The following is a 21,246-nucleotide window of genomic DNA, read 5'->3' as shown; positions in this document are numbered from 1 at the left end:
ATCTTAATCCACGATTCCACTCTCTTGTCTTCATGTCATTTTATCACATGCCACCCAAGGAGGGCTCACTCATGGACCATTTTTCTGCCCACTTTTCTCTCCAGAAGTACACACAGCCTTATAGAATTGGGAGCACCTACTATGTGACAGGCCCTGTTCGAAGATAAAAGTATAACACAATCCCTACTTGCCCTGTCTGGGAAAGGCAGACTATTTAAAAATACAGTATAAATACAGACTGAAAGGATGCCAACATATACAGAGCAGTTAAACACAGGGAATGTTTGGGAGGAAGGGCGCCAGCAGCGGGAGACAGAAAGCAGTGTCTGATCTGTGTGTTAGGGCACCAGGGAGCATCTATTAAGCACTTTCTGTGTTCCAGGTACTGTGCTAAGCCTTTGGGACACAAAGAGAGACAAAAAACAGCCTCAGACAGAGCTCAGGACCTGATGGGGTTGGGGACAGCAGGCAGATAGGTGTGTACCTGCAAGGAAGGGCCTGGTAAATTGCAGGTGGTCTCAGAGGAAGGTGCCAAGATTCAGGAGGACTGGGAAGGCTCCTTGAAGAACGTGGGATATTACTGAAACTCAAAGGGAGCCCCCTGAGAGGACACTCTCATTAGCTCCTGGTTTTAGGGCTAATATGGCCTTGCCCTTTCTGCCTGGTGCTAATGGTTTGATCACTGATTCCAGGGTTAGAGCTGGAAAGTCCGGGGTCATGGGAGGGATCATGGGGGTGCATGGCACGAGCACCAGGCATCAGAAGCTAGGGTCAAGGGGCGGGACCTAGTCTTCTCAGTGGCTGCTCTGTGCCCAGCTCATGTTATGGGACAGGGGACAGAAGTGGACATTTCTTGGTGTTATCTTTTTGTATTTTTATTTACTTCTCTGGATACTGTTTGCTCTCCACCCATACTCTGCTAGTAAAACACCTGGTCCTTGACATCACTCTATGTCTGCCACACAGTGGGCACTTTGCTAATGCTTGGGGAGGCTGTGATTGGAATTGATTGTACAAATCTCAAAGGTAGCCATAGAAAGTGGTGACACAGAGAGACCCAGCTTTCCCATGATGCTCCTTCCCCAGTCTGGGCTGTCTTTGTGGAAGCCCTCTGGGGAAGGAGAGTCTGGGTATGGCCAGGCCTGGGTCCTTTGGCTCTCCTTTGAAATGCTTCTGATAATTAGGCTACAGCCATTCTTTTATTTCAGGGACCACCTGTAGAATGAGCTTCTGCTCTGGGCAGACTGAAAGGGGCAGAGGAGGGGCTGTGAGCCAGTTTCATTTAGGAGATGCCTGCTTATTATCCCTTAGCTGGACCCTAGTGTCATGGAAGGCACAATAGACAGAGTCTACTCTCCCGTCCCAGAAGAGAAGTGAAATCGTCCTTTGTTCTTTCAGGAAAGATTTGTCTTCTGGAGAATAAAAGAGACTAAGTAGGACAGAGAATAATTCATGTGAGGATTTCATAAGATTGAGAAATGGAAAGAGACTTTCGAGGTCATTCAGTCTAACCTCCTTATTTTACAGATGGGGAAACTGAGACCCAGAGAAGAGAAGGAGCTTATGCAGGGCCTAGGCTTGAACCCTGGGTCCTCTGACTGCTAAGCCCAGTGTTCCTTCCTTTGTATCTTGTTTGAAAGGCGGGAAGCTTGAGGCACAGGGAGGTTACTTATGGCCCAAGGTCATACAGGTAGGAATATCAAGGGAGGGATTTGAATCCCATTCCTCTGCCCCCACAGGCTCTGCCCTTTTTCTGCCAAACTGCCTTCTTTACAGCAGAACAGCAAATCATAAAGAAGGTTAAGAGTTCACTAGAGAAACAGCATGTCTCTGTGAATGGGAAGTCCAACGTGGCTCCCCGAGCACTGGCTTCCAGTCCCTCTTTTGATAGTTCCTAGTACTCAGACTGGGAGAGTGACAAGCTCCCTGGGGCTGATTTACTGCATCTGTAAAATGGGAATGATACCGGTAGTACCCATCCCACAGAATCGTTGTGAGGATCAGATGAGGTGATACATGGAAAACACAGAAATGTTCTCTGCTTGTCTCTAAGATATATGGGTAGGCAGACAGGGGATTCACTGGGCTCTTACTCTGTAGCAGGCACTGTGCTGAGCAGCTGGGAGAGTGCTCAGTGAACAAAGGCACGGAACTCAGTCCCTGCCCTCTAGGTGCTTACGTCCTAATAGGGGAAGAGAAAAGCAAAGGGGAGCCGGAAAGAGATGGAAGACAGGTTTGAAGATGGCCAAGAAATAGTAAGTAGGGAGGCCTCGTTCTGGGCGAGGCGGGCTCCGGATGGCCAGTCCAAGGTTCCAGAAGTGGGGGAGATGGGAATTATGGCCTGAGTGCAGGCAGCATGGTGTGTGGATGGCCTGGAAGTAGATGGACAGGGATTAGGCCTGTGCATCAGAGGGGAGTGAGAGGGGGGAATAGGGAGCTCACACATTATTTTAAAAAAAAGACAAAATTGTTTTTAACAGGTTTTATAGATCCACGCCCTCGAAGGGGTGGATCCCAACCTAGACCTACCTCCCTTCTTGTCCCTCTTCAAAGGGTATATGCCAGTATGATGCAGATTTCATCTAGGGCCCTTTTGAGGGCATGGACATCAGCAAAGCATGTGGCTCGTTCATGTGTTATTCCTTGTTTTGACTAGACTGCTGACCTATGTCCTTTGCTAGTCCCAGTCAAGCATATCTTTCCTGATATCTGACAATGCTCCCTTTGCGGTTTCCATATCCTAGGCATTAGAACTGCTAATGCTGTTCTCACATTACTTTGCTACTCCTCTGGAATCCTTTTGGTGGGGGCTTCTTTTCTATTGTGGCCCTTCCCACCTTGGGAGGGCTATCCCTGTCTTTTCTCTGCTTGCCGTGGGAGGGCTATCCCTGTCTTTTCTCTGCTTATCCCTGTCTTTTCTCTGCTTGCCGTGGGAGGGCTATTACAGATTTCATCTAAAGCACAAGTATAACCAGCAGACAACGTCAGCATATACACCAGGCTTCTAGCTACTTCTACCCTCTTCCCTTCTCTTCCCTCCTTTGTCAGTCAGGATCTCATGACAGAGCCTGCTGCCCAGGTTTGCCTCATGCTGGCCCAGCAGAAAGAAACAAGACATGTTTATTTATTTTCTCCACAATAAGAAAATGCATGACAGCCAGAAGCTGATTCAGCTGCAGATTCTAAGTTTTCAGATAAGGATTTAGACAAGTTCACTCTGGAGTGCAGAGGAGAGAGGGCAGCCCTGCAAGGAGAGTCACCAGAGTTTTGTTAATTCATTGTGCAGTGAACTGAGAGAAATAAACTCTTAATAATCATGCTCAGATAATCAGATATTTCTTTTTATTAAAGAATGGTATGATATTTTGGCAGTTAACTTACAAACACAAACAGCTTTGATAAATGGATATCAAATAAATGAGGTTTTTTAAAAACTAAAATTGAGGGTAAACAAAGATACTCAGCAACCCCATCTTCAGTAAACTTTCTAACTACATTCTTCAGCCTGCCCTTTGGCAGGATGGTGAAGCCCGTGGTCCCCTTCTCAGAGCTGCTTGGGGTCAGAGATCCTGGGTAAGTCTTCTTGTCCCTCTGCCACATGCTGCCTACATCACCCAGGGCAAATCCCTTTGTGTCTCTGGGTATTTGTTTCTTAATCTATAAAATGAGGGGTTTTGATGAGCGTGGTTTCTCCAGGTCTAAATCTATGTTCTGTCATTCTGAACATTAAGAATAATTTGAATGTGACAAGTCTAATCTTAAGTAGGAGAGACAAGAGAAATCCAATAAGTGAAAGAGAAGGAATGAGTGTTTAACACGTGGGGTGAGTCAGTGGGAGTCTGTGTTGGAGATCTGTGGTGGCAAGAGATAAAGTATTGGGTCTAGTTTGGAACTGCACACAGGAAGATAGATGGGTAGAAACTGGAGAGAGTCCAATGAAGACGAATAATATTTTTTGGAGGCTTGGAAAATAATAGTCAGGAGTTTCAAACAAAGAAAAATGATGAGGTAAAATGATTTTGATTTCTTCTGGAGAAAAGAGAGATTGTCTAAGTGGTGACTTCCAGAGTGATGAAGGGCAAACAGAGCGGGCTGTAATCTTCTGAGCTTAGATAGCAAGAAGTGGGTTTCAAAAGCAGGAAGAAAGACTGCATTTTGATATGAGAAAGGCATCACTGGCTGTTGCCTTTGCTTAGAAGAAGTTCACTAAGGAAGTCTTGGGGTCCTCATTTGGGGGGACTTCAGAAATCATCTGGACAGCCATCTGAACTGGATGTTTGGAGTATGGAGGTTTGAGTTCAATATCTACCTGTGTGATCTCAAGTCACGTGATCTCTCTGTGGCTTCCAATCTACATGTAAAATAAAGCTGGATAGAGTGGCCTGCAAAGCCCTTTCCAACTCTGGTCCCTCAGATCTCTTGTAAGGATCTTGTCTCCTCCCCTCCATGAGAATGATTTCTCTTTGAATTGAAGATTCTTGAGGGCAGAGACTTTTTCATATTATCTTTGTATTCTTCACAACCCAGCCCATCCTGAAAAGAAGACCTGGAATACAGGAGGCATTTAATAAATGCTCATTGGATTGAATTTTATAAAGACAGCTTTGGGTACTTGTTGGGGACGGATTCTCATAATGCTGGTGAATACAGAAACCCATGAGTACCCACATGGAGAAATGGCCATTATTTACTGGGAGTGAAAATTGCTTCTGGTCAGGATTGCATGTACAATGAACATGCATTCCTTTTGTCGGATCTGTTACATTTCTTTGGAACTGGGAAGGGCTCTATTACTCTGGAATCACTGTGAGAAAGTAGGTGCATCCATATTAATGTGAATGACCATGGCATAGATGTGCCCAAATCATGACCTTGCAAGCACAGCACCTGGCCCATCAGAGGTGCTTAATAAATGTTTGTTGGCTTGACTATAAAAGTTGGCAGAAGGAGCCAGGAGTGAAATGAAACTTCATAAGAAGAACAGAGAGTGGAAATTCTGCCCAGTGGTCCCAGAGTGGGAACCAAGATGGGGGGAGCCAAACATCTGGGTTAGATTAGAAGCTTTCCTTGTCAATAAGGTGATGATAGCAATGCTCATCCTCCTACCTTTCTATAAAAGAAGTCAAGGTCATAGGAAGTAGTTATAGCCAGGGCCTGCTATGAAAATGTAAGTAAGCTGTTAGGCTATCAAACTGCTACTTCTTCAGGTGACTGGCTCCGCACTCCACACATCAATTCCCTAGGCAGGGAGGGTGAAGCAGTTGAAAGAACGCTGGCTCCAGAGTCAGAAGACCTGGCTTGGAAACTTGGCTCCTCTGCTCCACCCTGGGCTGGTTATTCACTCTTTGGACCTCAGTTTCCTCACTTATAAAGTCAGGGGTTGACCTGGATGCCCCCTAAGGTCCCTGACAGCCTCATGCCTATGATTCTCTAATCTTCCAGCACCTTCAAGTAGCTGAGAGTCGATAAAGAGATGGAGAAAATGTCAATTAGGCATATTCTACTTAAAAGAGCATCCTGCATAGGTTTTTACTTTTCCCCAGAAAGATAATTGTTAAACATTATCAGCACCCTTGGAATTATTCCTCCCTTCTTGGTTTCTTCCCAAAGACCATTTTTTCCTATTGAATCTCTCTATTTCTCTTGAAGTTCCCAACATCCTCCAATCATTTAAGTTCTCATCATCTCGGTCCTCTTGGATCCCTCATTCTCACCCCCATCCATCACCATTTATTTGTCAGATTTGGTCATTTCTACCTCCACCACATCTCTCCCATAGCCTCTTTCCCCACTCCTTTCTCTCAACTCCCACATTACCCCCCCCTCATTTGGGCCCTCATTAACTATCACCTGAAATAATCTCCTAATTGGTCTTTCTGTTTCATCTCTACCCCCTCCAATCCCTCCTTCCTATCATATGCCAAAGTGAGTTACTCAAAACTCATGTCTAACCATGTTCCTCCCCTACTAAATAAACTACAGTGTCTCCCTAGTACCTCTAGGGAAAAAAAACCCACACTCCTTCATTGTTTTATTTTTATTTTTTAGTTTACATCATTCATTTCCATAAGATTTTACAAATTTTCCCCCAATTTTCCCCTACCCACCACCCCAAAACAGTAATCCCACTGAATATTCCCTCCCCCAATCTTCTCTCTCCTATTTCTTCCCCCATTCCCCCTCCAAATTTCCAGTAGGACATGGTGGATCTCTATACCCCAATGCCTGAATATCTTATTTCCCAGTTACATATAAAATAATTATATATATATATATATATATATATATTAAACATTTGATTTTAAATCTTTGAATTCCAGATTCCTTCCCTATCTCCCTTGTCACCCATCCTTACTGGGAAGACAAGCAATTCAACATAGGCTGTACATGTGTAGCCATGCAAAACATTTCCATAGTGGATATATTGTGAAAGACTGACTCTATTTCCCTCCATCCCATACCACCCCCTGACTTGTTTTATTTTCTATGTTGATCCTGTCCCTTTTCAAAAGTGGGTGCTTCCAACTTCCATCCACCCCAGCCTGCCCTCCCTTCCATCATACCCATTTTATCCCCTTCCGCCCTACTCTCTGTAGGGTAAGATACCCTATTTAGTGTGTATGTGATTCCCTCCCTAAACCAAATTCACTTAAAATAGGGTTGACTCATTCCCTTTTGCCTTCCTGTTCTTTCCCTCCATTGTAACAGTTTTCCCTTGCCTCTTCTATAAGAGATAATTTACCCCATTCTGTCTCTCCCCATCTCCTCTCATTATATTCCTCTCTCACCTCTTAATTTCACCTTTTAAGTATCATCCCTTCCTATTCAACTGGTCCTGTACCCTCTGTCTATGTATACCTGTACACATATTTACACATTCTCACATATGCATTCATATGCCCATATACCCTCCTATATATACATATATATATATATATATTTCTATTCCCTTCCTCTATCCTCATACTGAGAAAAATTTCATGTTACAATTATTTTTTTTCCATGTATGAATGTAAGTAGTTCAACTTTGATAAGTTCCTTATGATTTCTTTTCCCTGTTTACCTTTTCATGCTTCTCTTGCTTCTTGTAATTGAATGTCAAATTTTCTATTCAACTCTGTTTTTTTTTTCTCAAGAATGGTTGAAAGTCCTCTATTCCATTGAATGACCATATTTTCCTCTGAAACATGATATTCAGTTTTGCTGGGTAGGTGATTCTTGGTTTTAATTCTAGCTCCTTTGACCTCTGAAATATCATATTCCAAGCCCTTCGATCCCTCAGTGTAGAAGTGGCCAGATTCTGTGTTATCCTGACTGTGTTTCCATAGTATTCAAATTGTTTCTTCCTGGGTGCTTGTAATATTTTCTCCTTGTTCTGGGAACTCTGGATCCTGACTATAGTATTCCTAGGAGTTTTATTTTTGGGATCTTTTTCAAGAGGTTATCAGTGGACTCTTTCAACCTCTATTTTGCCCTCTGGTCTAAAACATCAGGCAATTTTCCTTGAGAATTTCTTGGAGGATGATTTCTAGGTTCTTTTTTTTTGATCATGGCTTTCAGGTAGTCAAATAATTTTTAAATTCTTTCTCCTGGATCTATTTTCCAGGTCAGTGGTTTTTCCAATGAGATATTTCACATTGCCTTCTATTTTTTCATTTGTTTGGATTTGTTTAATAGTATCTTTATTTCTCATAAAGTCACTAGCTTCCATTTGCTCCAATCTAATTCTGAAGGAATGATTCTCTTCAGTGAGCTTTTGAGATTCTTTTTCCATCTGGCAAATTCAGCTTTTTAAGGCATTCTTCTCCTTATTGGCTTTTTGAGCCTCTTTTACCATTTGAGTTAGTCTATTTTTTAAGGTGTTATTTTCTTCAGTCAGGTTGTTGACTCTCATTTTACAATTTTCTTGCATTATCTCATTTCTCTTCCCAATTTTTCCTCCACTTCTTTTATTTTGTTTTCAAAATCCTTCTTAAGCTCCTCTATGGCTTGTAAGCAGCTTATTCTTTTCTTGGATGCTTCTGGTACAAGAGTTCTGACTTTGCTGTCTTCTTCCTGTTCCATGCTTTGATCCTTTTTGTCCCCCAAAAAGGAATCCAAAGTTGGGTTACTGTACTTGCATTGCTTCCCTTGTTTGCTCATGTTGCTGCTCAATTGCTTCACTTCTGAGCCTTTTGCCACAGTAGAACTCTGCTACCAGAGAGGGGAGCTTTGTCCCAATCGCTGGGGTTTTCTCAGTTGCTGGAGCTATTAGTTGGGTGCCTTCTCTGAAGCCTCCCCATGCTCTGGCAAACTGGTCATGCACCCCAGGACCTCCAGCCTAGACAGCAATCCAGACCCAAGCAGGTTAAAGCAAGAGTGATTACTTCTCAGACTGATCACTTGGTCCCTCTGCAATCTGCAGACCAGGAGCTCTGAAGCAGCCACGTGGCAGCGGCTGCATGGCTGCAGCACCTCAGCCCCCTCTCATCCTGGGGTCAAGGGCTGACTGTACTCCCGAATTCCCTGGTCCCAAAGTCCACACTGCACTGACCTTTCACTTTGTCCTTAGCTTCTATGGGTTGATAATTCTGCAAACTGCAACAACTGCTGGTGATTTCAAGTCCCTCCAGCTGGCGGCTGTTCGTGGCCACCCTGAGGCCACAGCCTCTGGCTCACATGGGGCTAGGCTCGGCTACCAGAGTGCTGTGCTGGCCCCTTCCTGCCGGCCTGCTGGACTGTCTTCAGTGGGAGGTTAGCTTCTCTCTGTCACTTTGTGGGTTCTGTAGCCAGCTCCATCCAGTCCCAGCCCTGCAGTGATAGTCCTGGCAATGGCCCTTGTGATTGGTGGGTCAACTTGCCGCCACATTGATCAGGCCTCATCAGGGCCTCTGCACTGAGCCCAGTTGTCTTCTGGGTCTCTGCACTGGTCACTGTTGGCTCCCCACACTCCTTTATTTTAAAGACCTTCCAAATGGTTCCAATCTACTTTTCTGCCTTACTGCCCATTATGCCTCTTTGTACTTTCTACTGTACAGCCAAACTCTCCCTCTTGTTTTTCCCCACATACAACCCTTCTTTTCCATCTTTGTTCTTTGTACTGACCATCTCCCATGCCTGGTGAGCCTTCCCTCCTCACCTTCATCTCTTTGAAGTCCAATTTCCTTCAAGAGTCAACTCAAGGCAAGTGAATGCTATAAATGCTACTCATTTCAGCTTCTTCCTGTCTAAAATGGAGATGCCTACTCCCCAGAGTTATTGTGAGGATCAAATGGGATAATGTTTCAAAAGTACCTTACAAACCCTAAAGCACTGTATAAATATTCTTTATTGTTATTATTATAATAATGGTCACCATTATTGTAATAATATTATTGCTGCTAGATTTTAGCATCTCTCCAGATCCATACATGCAGAGTGCCTAACGAGTCTTCTTCGTCCAGACTACTCCTCCAGCCTCCGCACGTCCTCCCGCCTTCTTGGACTTTCTTTGCCAGTCCAGCAGGATTATTCGTCCATTGCATGAAGACCATTTATACTCATCTGTCTCTACAGCTTGCCTCATGACTTTCCTCCTGATTCCTTTTCCTATTTAATTATCAAAATCTGACCCATGTTGAAAGTCCAGCCCAAATGCCACCTCTTTCACTGAGTGCTCCCTTATTCCCTTGCATGGACGTCATTGATGACGTTTCCCTCAGAACTCTTAAAGTAGTTTGTTGATTAACTCTCTTATTATTAATATTTTGCTGTTGGTGATGATGATTCATTTTCAGTTGTGTCCGACTCTTGTGACTTCATGGAATTTTCTTGGCAAAGATACTGCAGTGATTAACCATTTCCTTCTCCAGCTCACTTAACATATGAGGAAACTGAGACAGAGTGAAGTGACTCACCCAAGTTCACACAGTAAGTGTCTGAGGCTGGATTTGAACTCAGGTCTTCCTGACTCCAGGTCTTGTATTCTATTCACTGTACCAACTAAGTGCCCCAGGATTTGAAGAGGCAGAGACAGAGAGATCACAAGAGCTAGATGGGGCGTGTGTGTGTGTGTGTGTGTGTGAGATAGTGTGTATGAGTGTGTGGTAGTGTCTGTGAGTGTGTGTGAGTGTATGTATATGGTGTATGTGAGTGTGTGTATGTGATAGAATATGTGTATGTGGTGTGTGTATGTGTGTGTATGTGTGTGTGAGTGTGTGTCTGTGTGTGAGTGTGTGTATTGTGTGAGTGTATGTGTATGGTGTATGTGAGTGTGTGATGGTGTGTGTGTATGTGTGTGAATGTGTGTGTGAATGTGTGATGGTGTGTGTGCATGTGGTATGTGTATGTGTGTGAGTGTGTGATGGTCAGTACAAAGCACAATATATATCTCCATCTCTCCATTGGTCTGTCTCCTCAGGTGCTCCTGGGAGACCTGTGGTCCTGAGCTTGTCTCTGCCCATCCTGGTCCTGTCATTTTGCCTGTGCAGTGGGCACTGTTTCTTTGCATGTTCTTAATTTCTGCTTCTCTTTCTCTGACTCTTCCTTCCCTTCTGTGCATCTGCATTTCCATTCTATTGTTCTTCTCATCAAATTCCTTAGTGTCCTCCGTCTCATTGAGGTTGGATTGTTTCCTTTGTTTTAACATGTTTCTTCCCAGATACCCGACCTCAATCAGGAGGCTGCACTTCCTTCTGCTGTTAATATTTTCTCCATTGATTTATCTGCTGATGTGAAAGGTCTTTGAGTTTTCTTCTTTGGGAAGTCTTTGGTTCCTCTTTCTTCCCATTATTGTCCTTATTTGCTCACTTTCTGAGCTCATCCTTTGGGTCTGCATCTCAAAGCACCCCAGCCTCCTCCCATGCTGGGCAATGCACTGTTCACTACTCTAGGTCTCTACCCCAAGTGATTTTGGGGGAACAGAAGTGACTCCAGCACTGTCTGGACTAAAATGTCTCAGCTAGATGGCTGACTTATAGTTCTGACCCTTGGGTAGATGCATCTGGGGTAAGAAGGGGGCACTGGGCTTGGACAGGAAGGAGACAATGGGCTAGATTGCCTCTCAGGCATCACCAAGGACTTCTAATCATCTGACCACACTTCTAGAGGATGGTCTGCAATATTCTGGGTGGTCCCCTTGTGGAGGGCTTCCTAGAGTAGACGGCATCTAGTCTCTCTATCTGTGATCCAAAATAGGTTGAAGAATTCTTCTGAATGCAAAAAGCTGGGCACTGTGCCAGCAAATGGCAGGGCACAAAAAGGTGACTGCTTTTATTTCTTTTGAGTTCCCATGAGTCATTTGGCCCCTTGACTTCCTAGAGCTTTTTGCTGTATGGATTCTATGACCGGAAGACCCCCTTCTTTGTTTGCTGACTGGTGCCCAGCGTGGCATCTTTCCTGGACTTGGATGGGAGGCCATCAGGCTGAGTGCTGACCAAGTGACTCCTTCTCTGTAGTCTGCCAGGACCTCCACCTGGCACAGAGCAAACCCAGTGCTTGACAAGACAGCTTCAGGGGCATAGACACACTTGGTGAGCCAGCCTCGGTCCTGGGACTGCCACTTAGAAAGACTTCCCTTTGATCTCCAAACAAACACAACAGAAATCCCCACCAGCTGTGTGCCCTGCTCCCCATGGTCTGATGGCCCCACTTTACATCCTCCTAAGCTCATTCTCCTACCCTGAAAGTGGGGGCTTGGGTGGGGGGGGGGCTGTGATGCTCTGGACCCCACAGGCTTCATTTCCTGCCTGAGTGAGAGGCAGGGACTTCTTGGTAAATGGCTGGATCTGCCTCCATGGGAGCAGAATTTTTCTTGGAAAGCTTAATGTTTTTGTTCATAAGGCACATAAGCTCAGGGAAAGTCTCATAGAGGAAGGAGATGACATTTGACCTAAGCATTCGAGGTGTCCCAAAAGTCTCAGTTCAGTTTTAAGCTAAGACTTTGGGGATTCCTTGTTCGCCCCATGCAGAGATGACTTGGCCAGTTAGAGCCAGAGGGCTGGGTTCCCCAGGTGTGGTCAGAGGAGGGCTGAATCTGTGGTCAGGGCACCCAGGCTAAAATCCTGGCCTTGCCCCAGCCCCAAGGTCACCTCAGCCAGCTCACTAGCTCTGGGCTTCAGTGTGCTTAGTGTAGATGCATGGGTGCTCTCTGAATCCTGGGCTCTGATGACATTGGACAATGCTCGAGGATCTTGACTTTGGGAAAGCTGCTACCACCTCTGTGCCTCAGTTTCCCCATCTGTAAGATTTGCCCCTTTGACTCTCAAGTCCCTCTGGTCCTCAGACTTGATGTTCTTTAAAGTGTGAGCTTTCTTCATTTGCTCACTGAGTCCACGTTGTGGCCAAGCTCTAGGAGCCAGGAGAGGAGCCAGGGGCTTCATGTTGTGGCGGTGGGGAGTGCCCATCAGGAAAGGTCTTGGGTGCAGGGTGACCCAGTGAGTCATGAAAGGGGACAAGAAAGGGGAGGAGTCAGGTCCGGCCTCAGCTGCTCCGGGAGAAGGCATCCTTAAAGGAAAAGCCTGGGGGCTAATGGACTAGAATGGAAGCTGGGAGAAAAATGCTTTTTGCTGTCAGGATTCTCAGCTAAATTGGGGGAAGAATTGATTTTTCTTTTTTTTTTTTTCCTATCAAAGTCAGATGTAAGAAAGTGGCCAAAAAGATGATTGAATTATACAGTGAACTCAAATTCAGTCTCTCTTGGAGAGAAGGAAGCTTACACCTATAAAGAATAAAAATCCCGAGCCTCTGTCAGGCTGGGGAAATCATCGGTGCTGTGGTGAGATGGCAGGCATGAGAGCTTGGGCTCAAGCCTGTCCCTGAAGCGCCTGTCCCTGGTTGAGTCTCTTACCTCTTTGGTGTCACAGAGAACATGCTGACCTGCACTGGGGGGATGAGTTTTCATACTGGGAGTTCACTACACTGATGAAACCACCTCACCTTGCACCCACCTCCACCCCCATAAACTTTCAGTGCATATCTTTCCAGAAATCAGAACCGAGGAAGTTGAAATGATCAGTTGTGGAATGTGAATTTTACTTATATTTCACTCACTGTCAGGTCCTGCCACCAGGGCCAGCAGACCATTTCCTTGTCTATGCTACCACATCTGAGCACTGGCCCCTGCTTCCTGGGCTCCTGGTGGACTGATTCCAAGGTCACCAGCCATTTAGTCTTTGTGGAGAGACAGACTGGAAAACGATGTTTGTGGAACGCTTTGAGATCACCCCATGATGCAATGAACCTCAACTCCTGGGTCATCGATTCTAAAATTATTAGAGGCCATCGGAGCAATCTCTTCATTTCCCAGAAAAGCACCTGAGACTCAAAGCGTGGAAGTGACTGTTGCAAGGTCCTTCCGCCCCCTAGTAAGTGTCAGAGGCGGAGGGGAGCTCAGGCCTTCTCACCCTATCCCTTGCTGCGCCGCTCCCCACGCCTGACCGCCTTACTGGTTCTGGCGCGTATCTGGACCCAAGCTCTCAGTATGCACAAGGAAATGACATTGATATTGAAACGGGAATAATGATGCCTCCGCCAAAAGAACTATTTTACCTTTCTAGGAAAAGAAAGATCTCCCGTGGAGATGATGCTGAAAGGCGCCTTTTAGAGCTCACTTATCCCCGCAGCTTCCTTTCAGAGACCATAGTCATGATGGCAGCAGCATGTCACGGGCTGGCTGAGGGGGATGGGGCTGAGTGTCCATCCAAGGGGAGAGTGACCGCCACCTGCAGCCACCTTGGTGAAAGGCCGGTGAAAACAGCAGAAGGAATGTTGGTTCTGAAGTGGGTTAGCTCCTGCCTCGGTCCCTTACAGCCTGTGTGACCTTGGGCGAGTCACGGCTTCATCTCCCCCTTCGTCAAGGCAGGAGTTGGTCTTGAGGCGCTCCGAGATGGGCAGTCCCTCCTAGCTCTAGAACCTTGCCTTCCCCGCTTCGCGTGGGGCCCTGCACCCCCATCCCCAGCAGTGACTCGAGGCAGCCCCCTTTCCCTGGACCACAAGCAGTGACATCATCGTATTTCCTGGGCATTAGTCTACCGGGCTGTGCAGTCGCTTGGGCGCGTGCCATGGGGCCGGGCTCTCAGGCAAGGAAGCTCTTGTCCCGCTGTCCTCTCATTTCCATAAATGTCATCTTCTAAGTGCATTGCCTCACACTTTGGCTACAGCCCAGCTGCACGGGGTGAGGTGGGGGGGTATGGAGGGGAGCAGCTACTCTGATGGATTCAGCCACATCTCATCACGTTTTTCATTAAGAAATGACCATGTAAGGGAAATCAATAATCTTAGCTCATCGGGCAGTGGGTTCCTTCCAGGGGGAGCATTTTAACTGCCTCGGGTGGCCGTCGCTGATGTCATTCTTCTCTTTGTTCCTGCAGCCTGGACCCACGGGGATGCCAAGAAAGTGGCCTATGCTACGGACAGCAATGGGGAGTTTTGTGGCCAGAAGGACACACCCAATGAGTGAGTATGGTCCCTGTGTCTGCCCAGTGTGGGAGACTGCATGCCCAGGCACTGCCAAGCCCACCCCCACTCACAAGATCCTACATCTGAAGCTGGACATGGACTCAGGCCCCAGGCCTTCTCTTCCATATTACAGAGGCCTGGAGACCCACAGGCCACCCCAGAACAATGGGTCACAGGTGGGATGGGAACCCCACCAGCGCTGTCCACCTCCTTTTCTCTCTTCTGTCCCCATTCCTTAGGCCACCTACTTACCAGTCATGAAGTTTTGAGTGGCAAGAATTAGGGACAGAGGGTGATAGGAACATGGACTAGAATGGGAAAGGATGTCAGATGCCATCTGGTCCAACACCCTCTCCATTCTACAGAGCTGGAAACTGGGACTTGTGGAGATTAAGAGGTTATACAGATAGTGTAAGAGGTAGAATTTGAACCCAGTCCCTCTGATTCCTTAACATTCTCCACACAACTTTCCACAACATCATTTTCTCATAGCCTTTTTTGGGCGGTATAAAGACAAAGCTTTATAAAAATGAAATTATAAATGCTAGACTGTCCCAACCATCTCACCAGAATTCGAATTTAAGATAGAAATGAAAGGGCCCCATTTCAGTGCAGCATTTGGGATGGAGAGCTGTAAGTCAGCCTCCATCACCTGGGTTCAAGCACCATCTGGTGAACAGACTGACTATGACCCTGGGTAAATTATTTTGTTTGTTTGTTTGTTTTAGTTTTAGTTTTTTAGCTTTTTGGAGGGCAGTTGGGGTTAAGTGACTTGCCCAAGGTCACACAGCTAGTTTTTGTGTGTGTGTTCTAAGTGTCTGAGGTCAGAATTGAACTCAGGCCCTCCTGACTCCAGGGCCAGAGCTCTACTCACTATGCCACCTTGCTGCCCCCTGGGTAAATTCTTAATCTCTCAGGGCCCCAAGATACAAGGAAGGTGTCGGCCTTCCTGGGAAGAAAAAAAATCTCCTTTCTTGTCTTAACCAGCAAAATCACAAGTACAATCCCTCCTCCTGGATACCTTTCATAGGACAGGAAAAAACCCGGAGACACCACGATGTGTGGTGGCCTTGGAGCTCACCAATCAACTTTTTTTTTAAAAGCAATTGGGGTTGAGTAACTTGCTCAAGGTTACACGGCCAGGTGTTTCTGGATGGGTGCTAAGTGTCTGAGCCCGGGATTCGATCCCCAGGTCACTGGGGCCAGTGCTCTTACTTGCTGTGTTACCTGGCCGCCCCTCCTCACCAATCAACTTTGCCATTTATGCCAAAGCCTTGAATAACTACAATGTCAAAAATGAAAACAAATTTTACGATGATTCTCCAACAATTCCTTCTCTCTGCTTAAGGATAACTGCAATTTCAATTATCGAAAATAAATTTAACTTTTCCTTTCCTTTAGCTTAAAAATGGAAGGGAAGTAAACCCCATTTTAGAAAGTGCCTGCCCACTCCCCATTGGGCACCCCTTCCTGACTGTGTATATCTGTGGCTGGGACATGCATCTCTGGAGCCCTTTGGACCAATTCTCCTTCTCTGGAAATTAGTATGGAATGGTGAGGAACCTTCAAAGCCCTAACTTCTAAAGGAAAAAAAAAGGAACTCCTTTTATTAACAGAATTCTCTGCCTCCAGAGGTGGTCCTGGTAGAAAATATAAATAGGTTCAAGGAAGATTTAGATACATTCCTGGACTGGGTTCTTAATAGATCACAGGGGCGGCACATTCCTACCCGCTGGAGCTGGAGGTCATGGACAACAGTCATGCTACTGTAGCAAGCCCCTGGGAGTGACTTTCAGAAATTCAACAGTGGCCTGAGTTTTGACCCAGCACAATAATCCTTAGCTCTTAACCTCAGTGACTTGGGAAGGCATAGTCCTGGCTAAAAGACAGCCCTTGCTGGCTGGTGGCACAAAGAAAGCCCCAGATCTCTTTGTTCCTGTCCTTAGTTCCTCAAAGTTATTTTAAAATCGTTTTTAAAGGTTTCATTGAAAATAAAATCTCTATGATACAAAGGGATCCAAACCCAGCCACTGACCCACTTCTTTCCAACAGACTTGGATACAACAAATTGTACCTAGCAAAGAACTGGGGCAGGTCCATGATGCATCAGTGGAGTATTGTGACGTGTACACCTTTGTGTAATGGGGAGTCCACGCCTGGAGGGCAGGTGCATCTGGCGTGCCCAGAACCGACAACTCTTGGAATTCAGTTCAATGAAGGCAGCAGATTCAGTAGGAACTGAATTCAGCTCTGCATTGCTAAGCTCTGCTGGGACCCACGTTCGGCTCGCGCCCAGACCTCGCCTCCCTTGGGACGGTCTGAGATGCTCAGAGCTCAGTGTCGTGCGTGAGGCAAGTGGCATGCATAAAGTCACCCTGACTTAGGAATAAAGCTGCTTTGGAGTTGTGTGTCTCCTCACCCTGAAATCTCTGACCAATGATAATAAATAAGACCCGGCATTCCTCTAGGTGCGGAACGGTCTATAAATCCTGCTCATGAGGAGCTTTATGGCGAGTGCTCTGATAGACGACAGGATTCATGCCTGGGGCAGAGTCGGGGCAGGATCTGAACCCAGACCCTCCTCACTCCAAGTCCGGTGCTCATCAACCACACTGCCCTCTTTGGCCTCATTTAAAAGGGGACAGTGCCCCAAAAGAGAGCGTGCAGGGTTCCATCGTGTCCACTCAGTCAATCGGGGATTATTTACCGAGAGTCCCCGCTGTGCTGGGCTGCAGGTTCGGTCCTGGAAATGCAAGTACAGCCATTGGGACAGTCTCTGCTGGCATGGAGTTGACAGTAACGGGGGAAACAACTGTGTGTGTGCGTGCGTATTGTACATGCGTGTGTACTGTACAGGCACATACATACTACACACATGTACATGTGTAGCCATGCAGGTTAGAGAGATTCTAGGAGGATGAATTCAGAGGATGATGCACAGCCTGGGAGGGATCAGGAGAGACCTCATGTAGAGTGTGGCACTGGAGCTGCGTCCTGAAGACAGAGGTGGTGTGGGGGATCACCAGTGCAAGAGTGTGGATGTGGGACATAGAGTACAGGATGTGAGAAACAGAGAAGACCAGTGTGTGGGAGACAAGAAATAGTAATGAGGCTAGAGAGAGGAGAGGGGAGAGGAAGGAGCCTCCCGGGGTGGCTGGAGGAGGGAGGGGACGTATTGGGGTGGTCCCCCAGTCCCACACTTTGAGACCAGGCCTTCCACTTCAGCTGTTCCCCCTGGGGGGCGGGATGAGCGTGGCTCCCCATCCTGTCTTTATGCCTTAGTGAGTGAAGCCTGGGTGTATGCTATGTGCTAGCCAGACAACATTTGGAATAGTGTGTTTGGTCCCAGGAAGGACATTTAGAAGGATGTCAACAAGCCAGAGTGTGCATGGGGAGGGACCACATAAGAAGGCAATCAGAAACTCTGCCGTGTGGATGCTGGCTGAAGAGACTAGTGGTGTTCTGCTTAGGATTCTTCTGCTTGGCCCCATTGAGTGAGATGAGGCACGTGACTGGAGGTTTCAGGAGGTCTGAGTTTGACTCCATGCAAGGGAGTGCACCTCCTAGCACTTGGAGAGCTTCCTGCCCAGGCACTGGCAGCTCCTCCCTGGGGGGCTTCAGGTAAGGGCTGGCTGCTACCTGGCAGGGGGGCTCCTGTTCAGAGGGAGCTTAGACCAGATGGGCTCCATGAGTTTGTGATTTGGAGATGGGGCTGGCTCACTTTCGTGCCAGAATCCCCCGCTCCTGAGCAGTAGCCCGGTCTGGAGGGGGCGGGGGGGAGAGAGCTGGCCTCAGAGCCAGGGTGTTCCACCTCTGGACCGTGTTGGAGGTGTGACCCAAGACAAGTCACTCTACGCTCCCAGGAGATGCCGTAACAATCTCTCAAGTGAAGCTGCAGAGCAGGGTTTGATGGGCCTCGGGAAGGCACTTTCTACCTGGGAGCTCCTGCATCAGTGAAATTGCAGGTCTGGTCCAGAAGAAAATGCCAGGTTCTGTGCCAGGTGATGGGGAAGGGTCCATGGAGGCACCAAGGACAAACAGAGGAAGGGCCCAAGGCCTGGGGCTGGGGGTCTCGACACCCTGGGGAGCTGGGAAAGGCCCCCTGAGCTCCCTGAGTGTCTGGCTTGGCACAGCAGCAGATGCCACCTGGGCCACCAGGGCTGCCCTTGGCAGAGCCCTCTCCCGGGATGATCAGCTGTGGGTGGCCAGCCAGCACTCGATTGATGTCAGTGCCATCTTCTGGCCACTACAGGAACTTCGGCTGCTAAAGGCTGCTTAAGAGAACTTTGGGCATCGTGCCTTGTTCTGCATCCTTAGCAGAAGTGGGCACAGAGGAAATATCCTGTCTGTCCAAGGTGTTGGGCATAGGGAGAGGGGGAAGCTCAGACACACACACATATTCACACACACAGACACACGCACACACACGCTAATGCACACACAGACACACACATGCACACACACAATACACTTTTTCATTTGTTTATTGAATGCAATTAGGGATATCACTTGCCATCTTTACCATAATTGGAGCCGTTTCTTCCATCTCCAGCGTGCCGGAGCCGACTTTACAGGGTGATGTCATTCTCACATATCACTTTGGCTGAGTGTACACAAGCGAGCCCAGGAACTCAGCCGTCAGTTTGATTTTGATTCCGTAGCCTTGTTTTCCCGAGATCTTTAGGTTGAAAGAACGAGCCACCATGTTCACACGCCTCCTCATGGTCTTGATTCTCCAAACAAGTCAGTTATTCTTGCGATAGTCCCCTCCTCCCCCCAGTCCAGTGCCTAGCTCTGAGCTGTCATCCCCCCAGGGCTGGAGAAACCTTGGGGACCTTAAGGAACCTTGCGCCTGAACCCACAAAACTGGGTCATTCACTATCACCTCTTCTGGTCTCCTGCCAAGAGCCTAGAAAGCTGGGGGAAGACCATTTCAGAGACTTTGGAATAGGCTGCCCCCAAAGTAAACTCATTATTATTAACTCTTCTTCTCCCCCTCCCCCCTCCTCCTCCTCCTCCTCCTCCCCCTCCCCTCCTCCTTCTTCATTGAAGTTAACTCCAAGGCCCTGTAACTGCACCCTGGTGTATCTCTTGGAGTTGGCAGTTGCCTAAGAATTATTGTAAAAGCTCCATGAGACCTTCTCTGCCCCTCAGTTTCCTCCTTTGTAAAATGAGGAGTTTGGATGCTCAAGGTTCCTTTCAACTCTCGCTAGGCTCTGAGGATAAAGATGTATGCTCATGGAGACAGTGACTTTATAGCACAGAAGAGACCCTCGATAAAGGCTTGTTTTCCTGAAGGTGAATAGAAGCGAGTGAGGTCTTATGGGCAAGAATTCCTGGGACCAAAAGGGTGGGTGTTTCCATGCTCTCTAACCTTAATTCTTTTTCTCTTGTTGTCTTTCTCTATAGGAAGAAGAATTTTTTGTTTTATTTTAACACTCTGCAGTGTGCCAACCCCATAGTATTAACAAGGCTACAGTGCCCAACCATGCAGGTAAGGCATGGGCAAAGCTGCCTCCCTTGTGCCTCAGCTTCCTTCAAAGACCAGCTGGAGTGCCAAGCCCTTTGTGAGCCAATCCACCTCCCCTGGGGTGGGCACTCTGGAAATGCCTTGGTCCTGTTCCACATCGACCTTGTCGAGACTGTCCTGTGAACCTATCAGATCCTTCTTCTCTGTTGTTTTTCTCCTTCCTTCCCAGGGGAACATAAGCTGCTTGAGAGCAGGAAGGTGTTGTTTTTGTTGGTATATATTGGATTGACTTGCATCCTCTTGTGGGGAGAGGAGTTTGGACATTCATGGGGAGTTCTGGGTGATTGCTGTGCATCCCTGACATGAGTTAGGTTCATGTCTCTGTGAGGTCTTGTAGAACATAGGGGTGAAAAGAAACAGTTGTCATAGGATTAGCCTTTTGGATAGAGGACTAGCCTAGGAGCCAGGTTTTGGTAGAGGGATTCAAATCCTGCTTCTGACACACACTGACTGTGTGGCCATGCACAAGGCACTGAACTTCTCCTAGGGAAAGGGGTGACTCTCTAAGACTCAAAATCACAGACAGCTTGTTCACCTGGATCAGTGAAAGCAATTTGCACACTGGGAGTTCCCCCAAGCCAACCTAAGGGTATCTGGCACCCTCCCTTCCACTCCCTCCTAAAAATATCCCGGCAGCAGCAACAACAGAATTTTCAGGTAAAGGGTCCGTGAAAATGAACAGATTCTTGATTTTGCTTGTATAATGGAGCCCATCAGCAGGCTGATGACTCCTTAGAATTAGATTTTTAAAAACATCATTATTGAAGGAAATAATAGTTTCAGTGGGAGGTCAGTGAAAACAAAGTCATCCTATTTTCTGTATCAAAGTTCACTGAGCTCTGTCCATTGACCCCTCAGGGATTTGTGGAGTCCAGGCTAAGGAGCCCTGATGCAGATTTATTATACGGATATGGAAATGGAGGTTAAAGAAATGCAGTGAGCTCCAGGTGGGACTGAGGTCACTGCTAGCTGATCAGTCAGCCAGCGATGACTGTGGTGTTTGGGTGTGGGAGACCAAGGCCAGAGAAGACGAAGGGTAGAAAGTCACCCGTAGGGAAAGCCATGGGACAAAAGATCACCTAAGACATACATGACAAAGTGTTTTATAAGGTGTGAAGACTGAAGGCCGTTTGGTGTGCATGTGTGTGTGAGCTATCAAGGAGTAGACTTCTTAACCATTGTTCACATTTACAAAGATGCCTCCCGTGGCATTGAATAGGGCTTGCAGGAACTACTGCGGGGCACAGCAGCCATTCTCAAGCTTTCTGGCTTCAGGCAGGACTCCTTTTCACTCTGAAAAA

General features: G+C 47.1%; 1 protein-coding gene across 1 annotated transcript in view; it reads left to right on the top strand.

Moving 5' to 3' along the window:
- Window positions 1-21,246, top strand: part of SLC44A5 (solute carrier family 44 member 5) — a 183,622-nt gene that overhangs the window by 61,164 nt on the left and 101,212 nt on the right. Inside the window, exons 5-6 of the mRNA XM_069102247.1 lie at window positions 14,328-14,412; window positions 19,825-19,909. Coding sequence (XP_068958348.1) covers window positions 14,328-14,412; window positions 19,825-19,909 — 170 coding nt within the window. The remainder of the gene's footprint in view (window positions 1-14,327; window positions 14,413-19,824; window positions 19,910-21,246) is intronic.

The sequence above is a fragment of the Petaurus breviceps genome, unplaced genomic scaffold (genome assembly GCF_028583685.1).
Source record: "Petaurus breviceps papuanus isolate PSGF00001 unplaced genomic scaffold, PetGlider_PUasm1.0 545, whole genome shotgun sequence".
In the NCBI taxonomy this organism is placed as follows: domain Eukaryota; kingdom Metazoa; phylum Chordata; class Mammalia; order Diprotodontia; family Petauridae; genus Petaurus; species Petaurus breviceps.
Note: the sequence above shows the minus strand (reverse complement) of the source record. Positions and strands in the feature narration are given on the sequence as shown.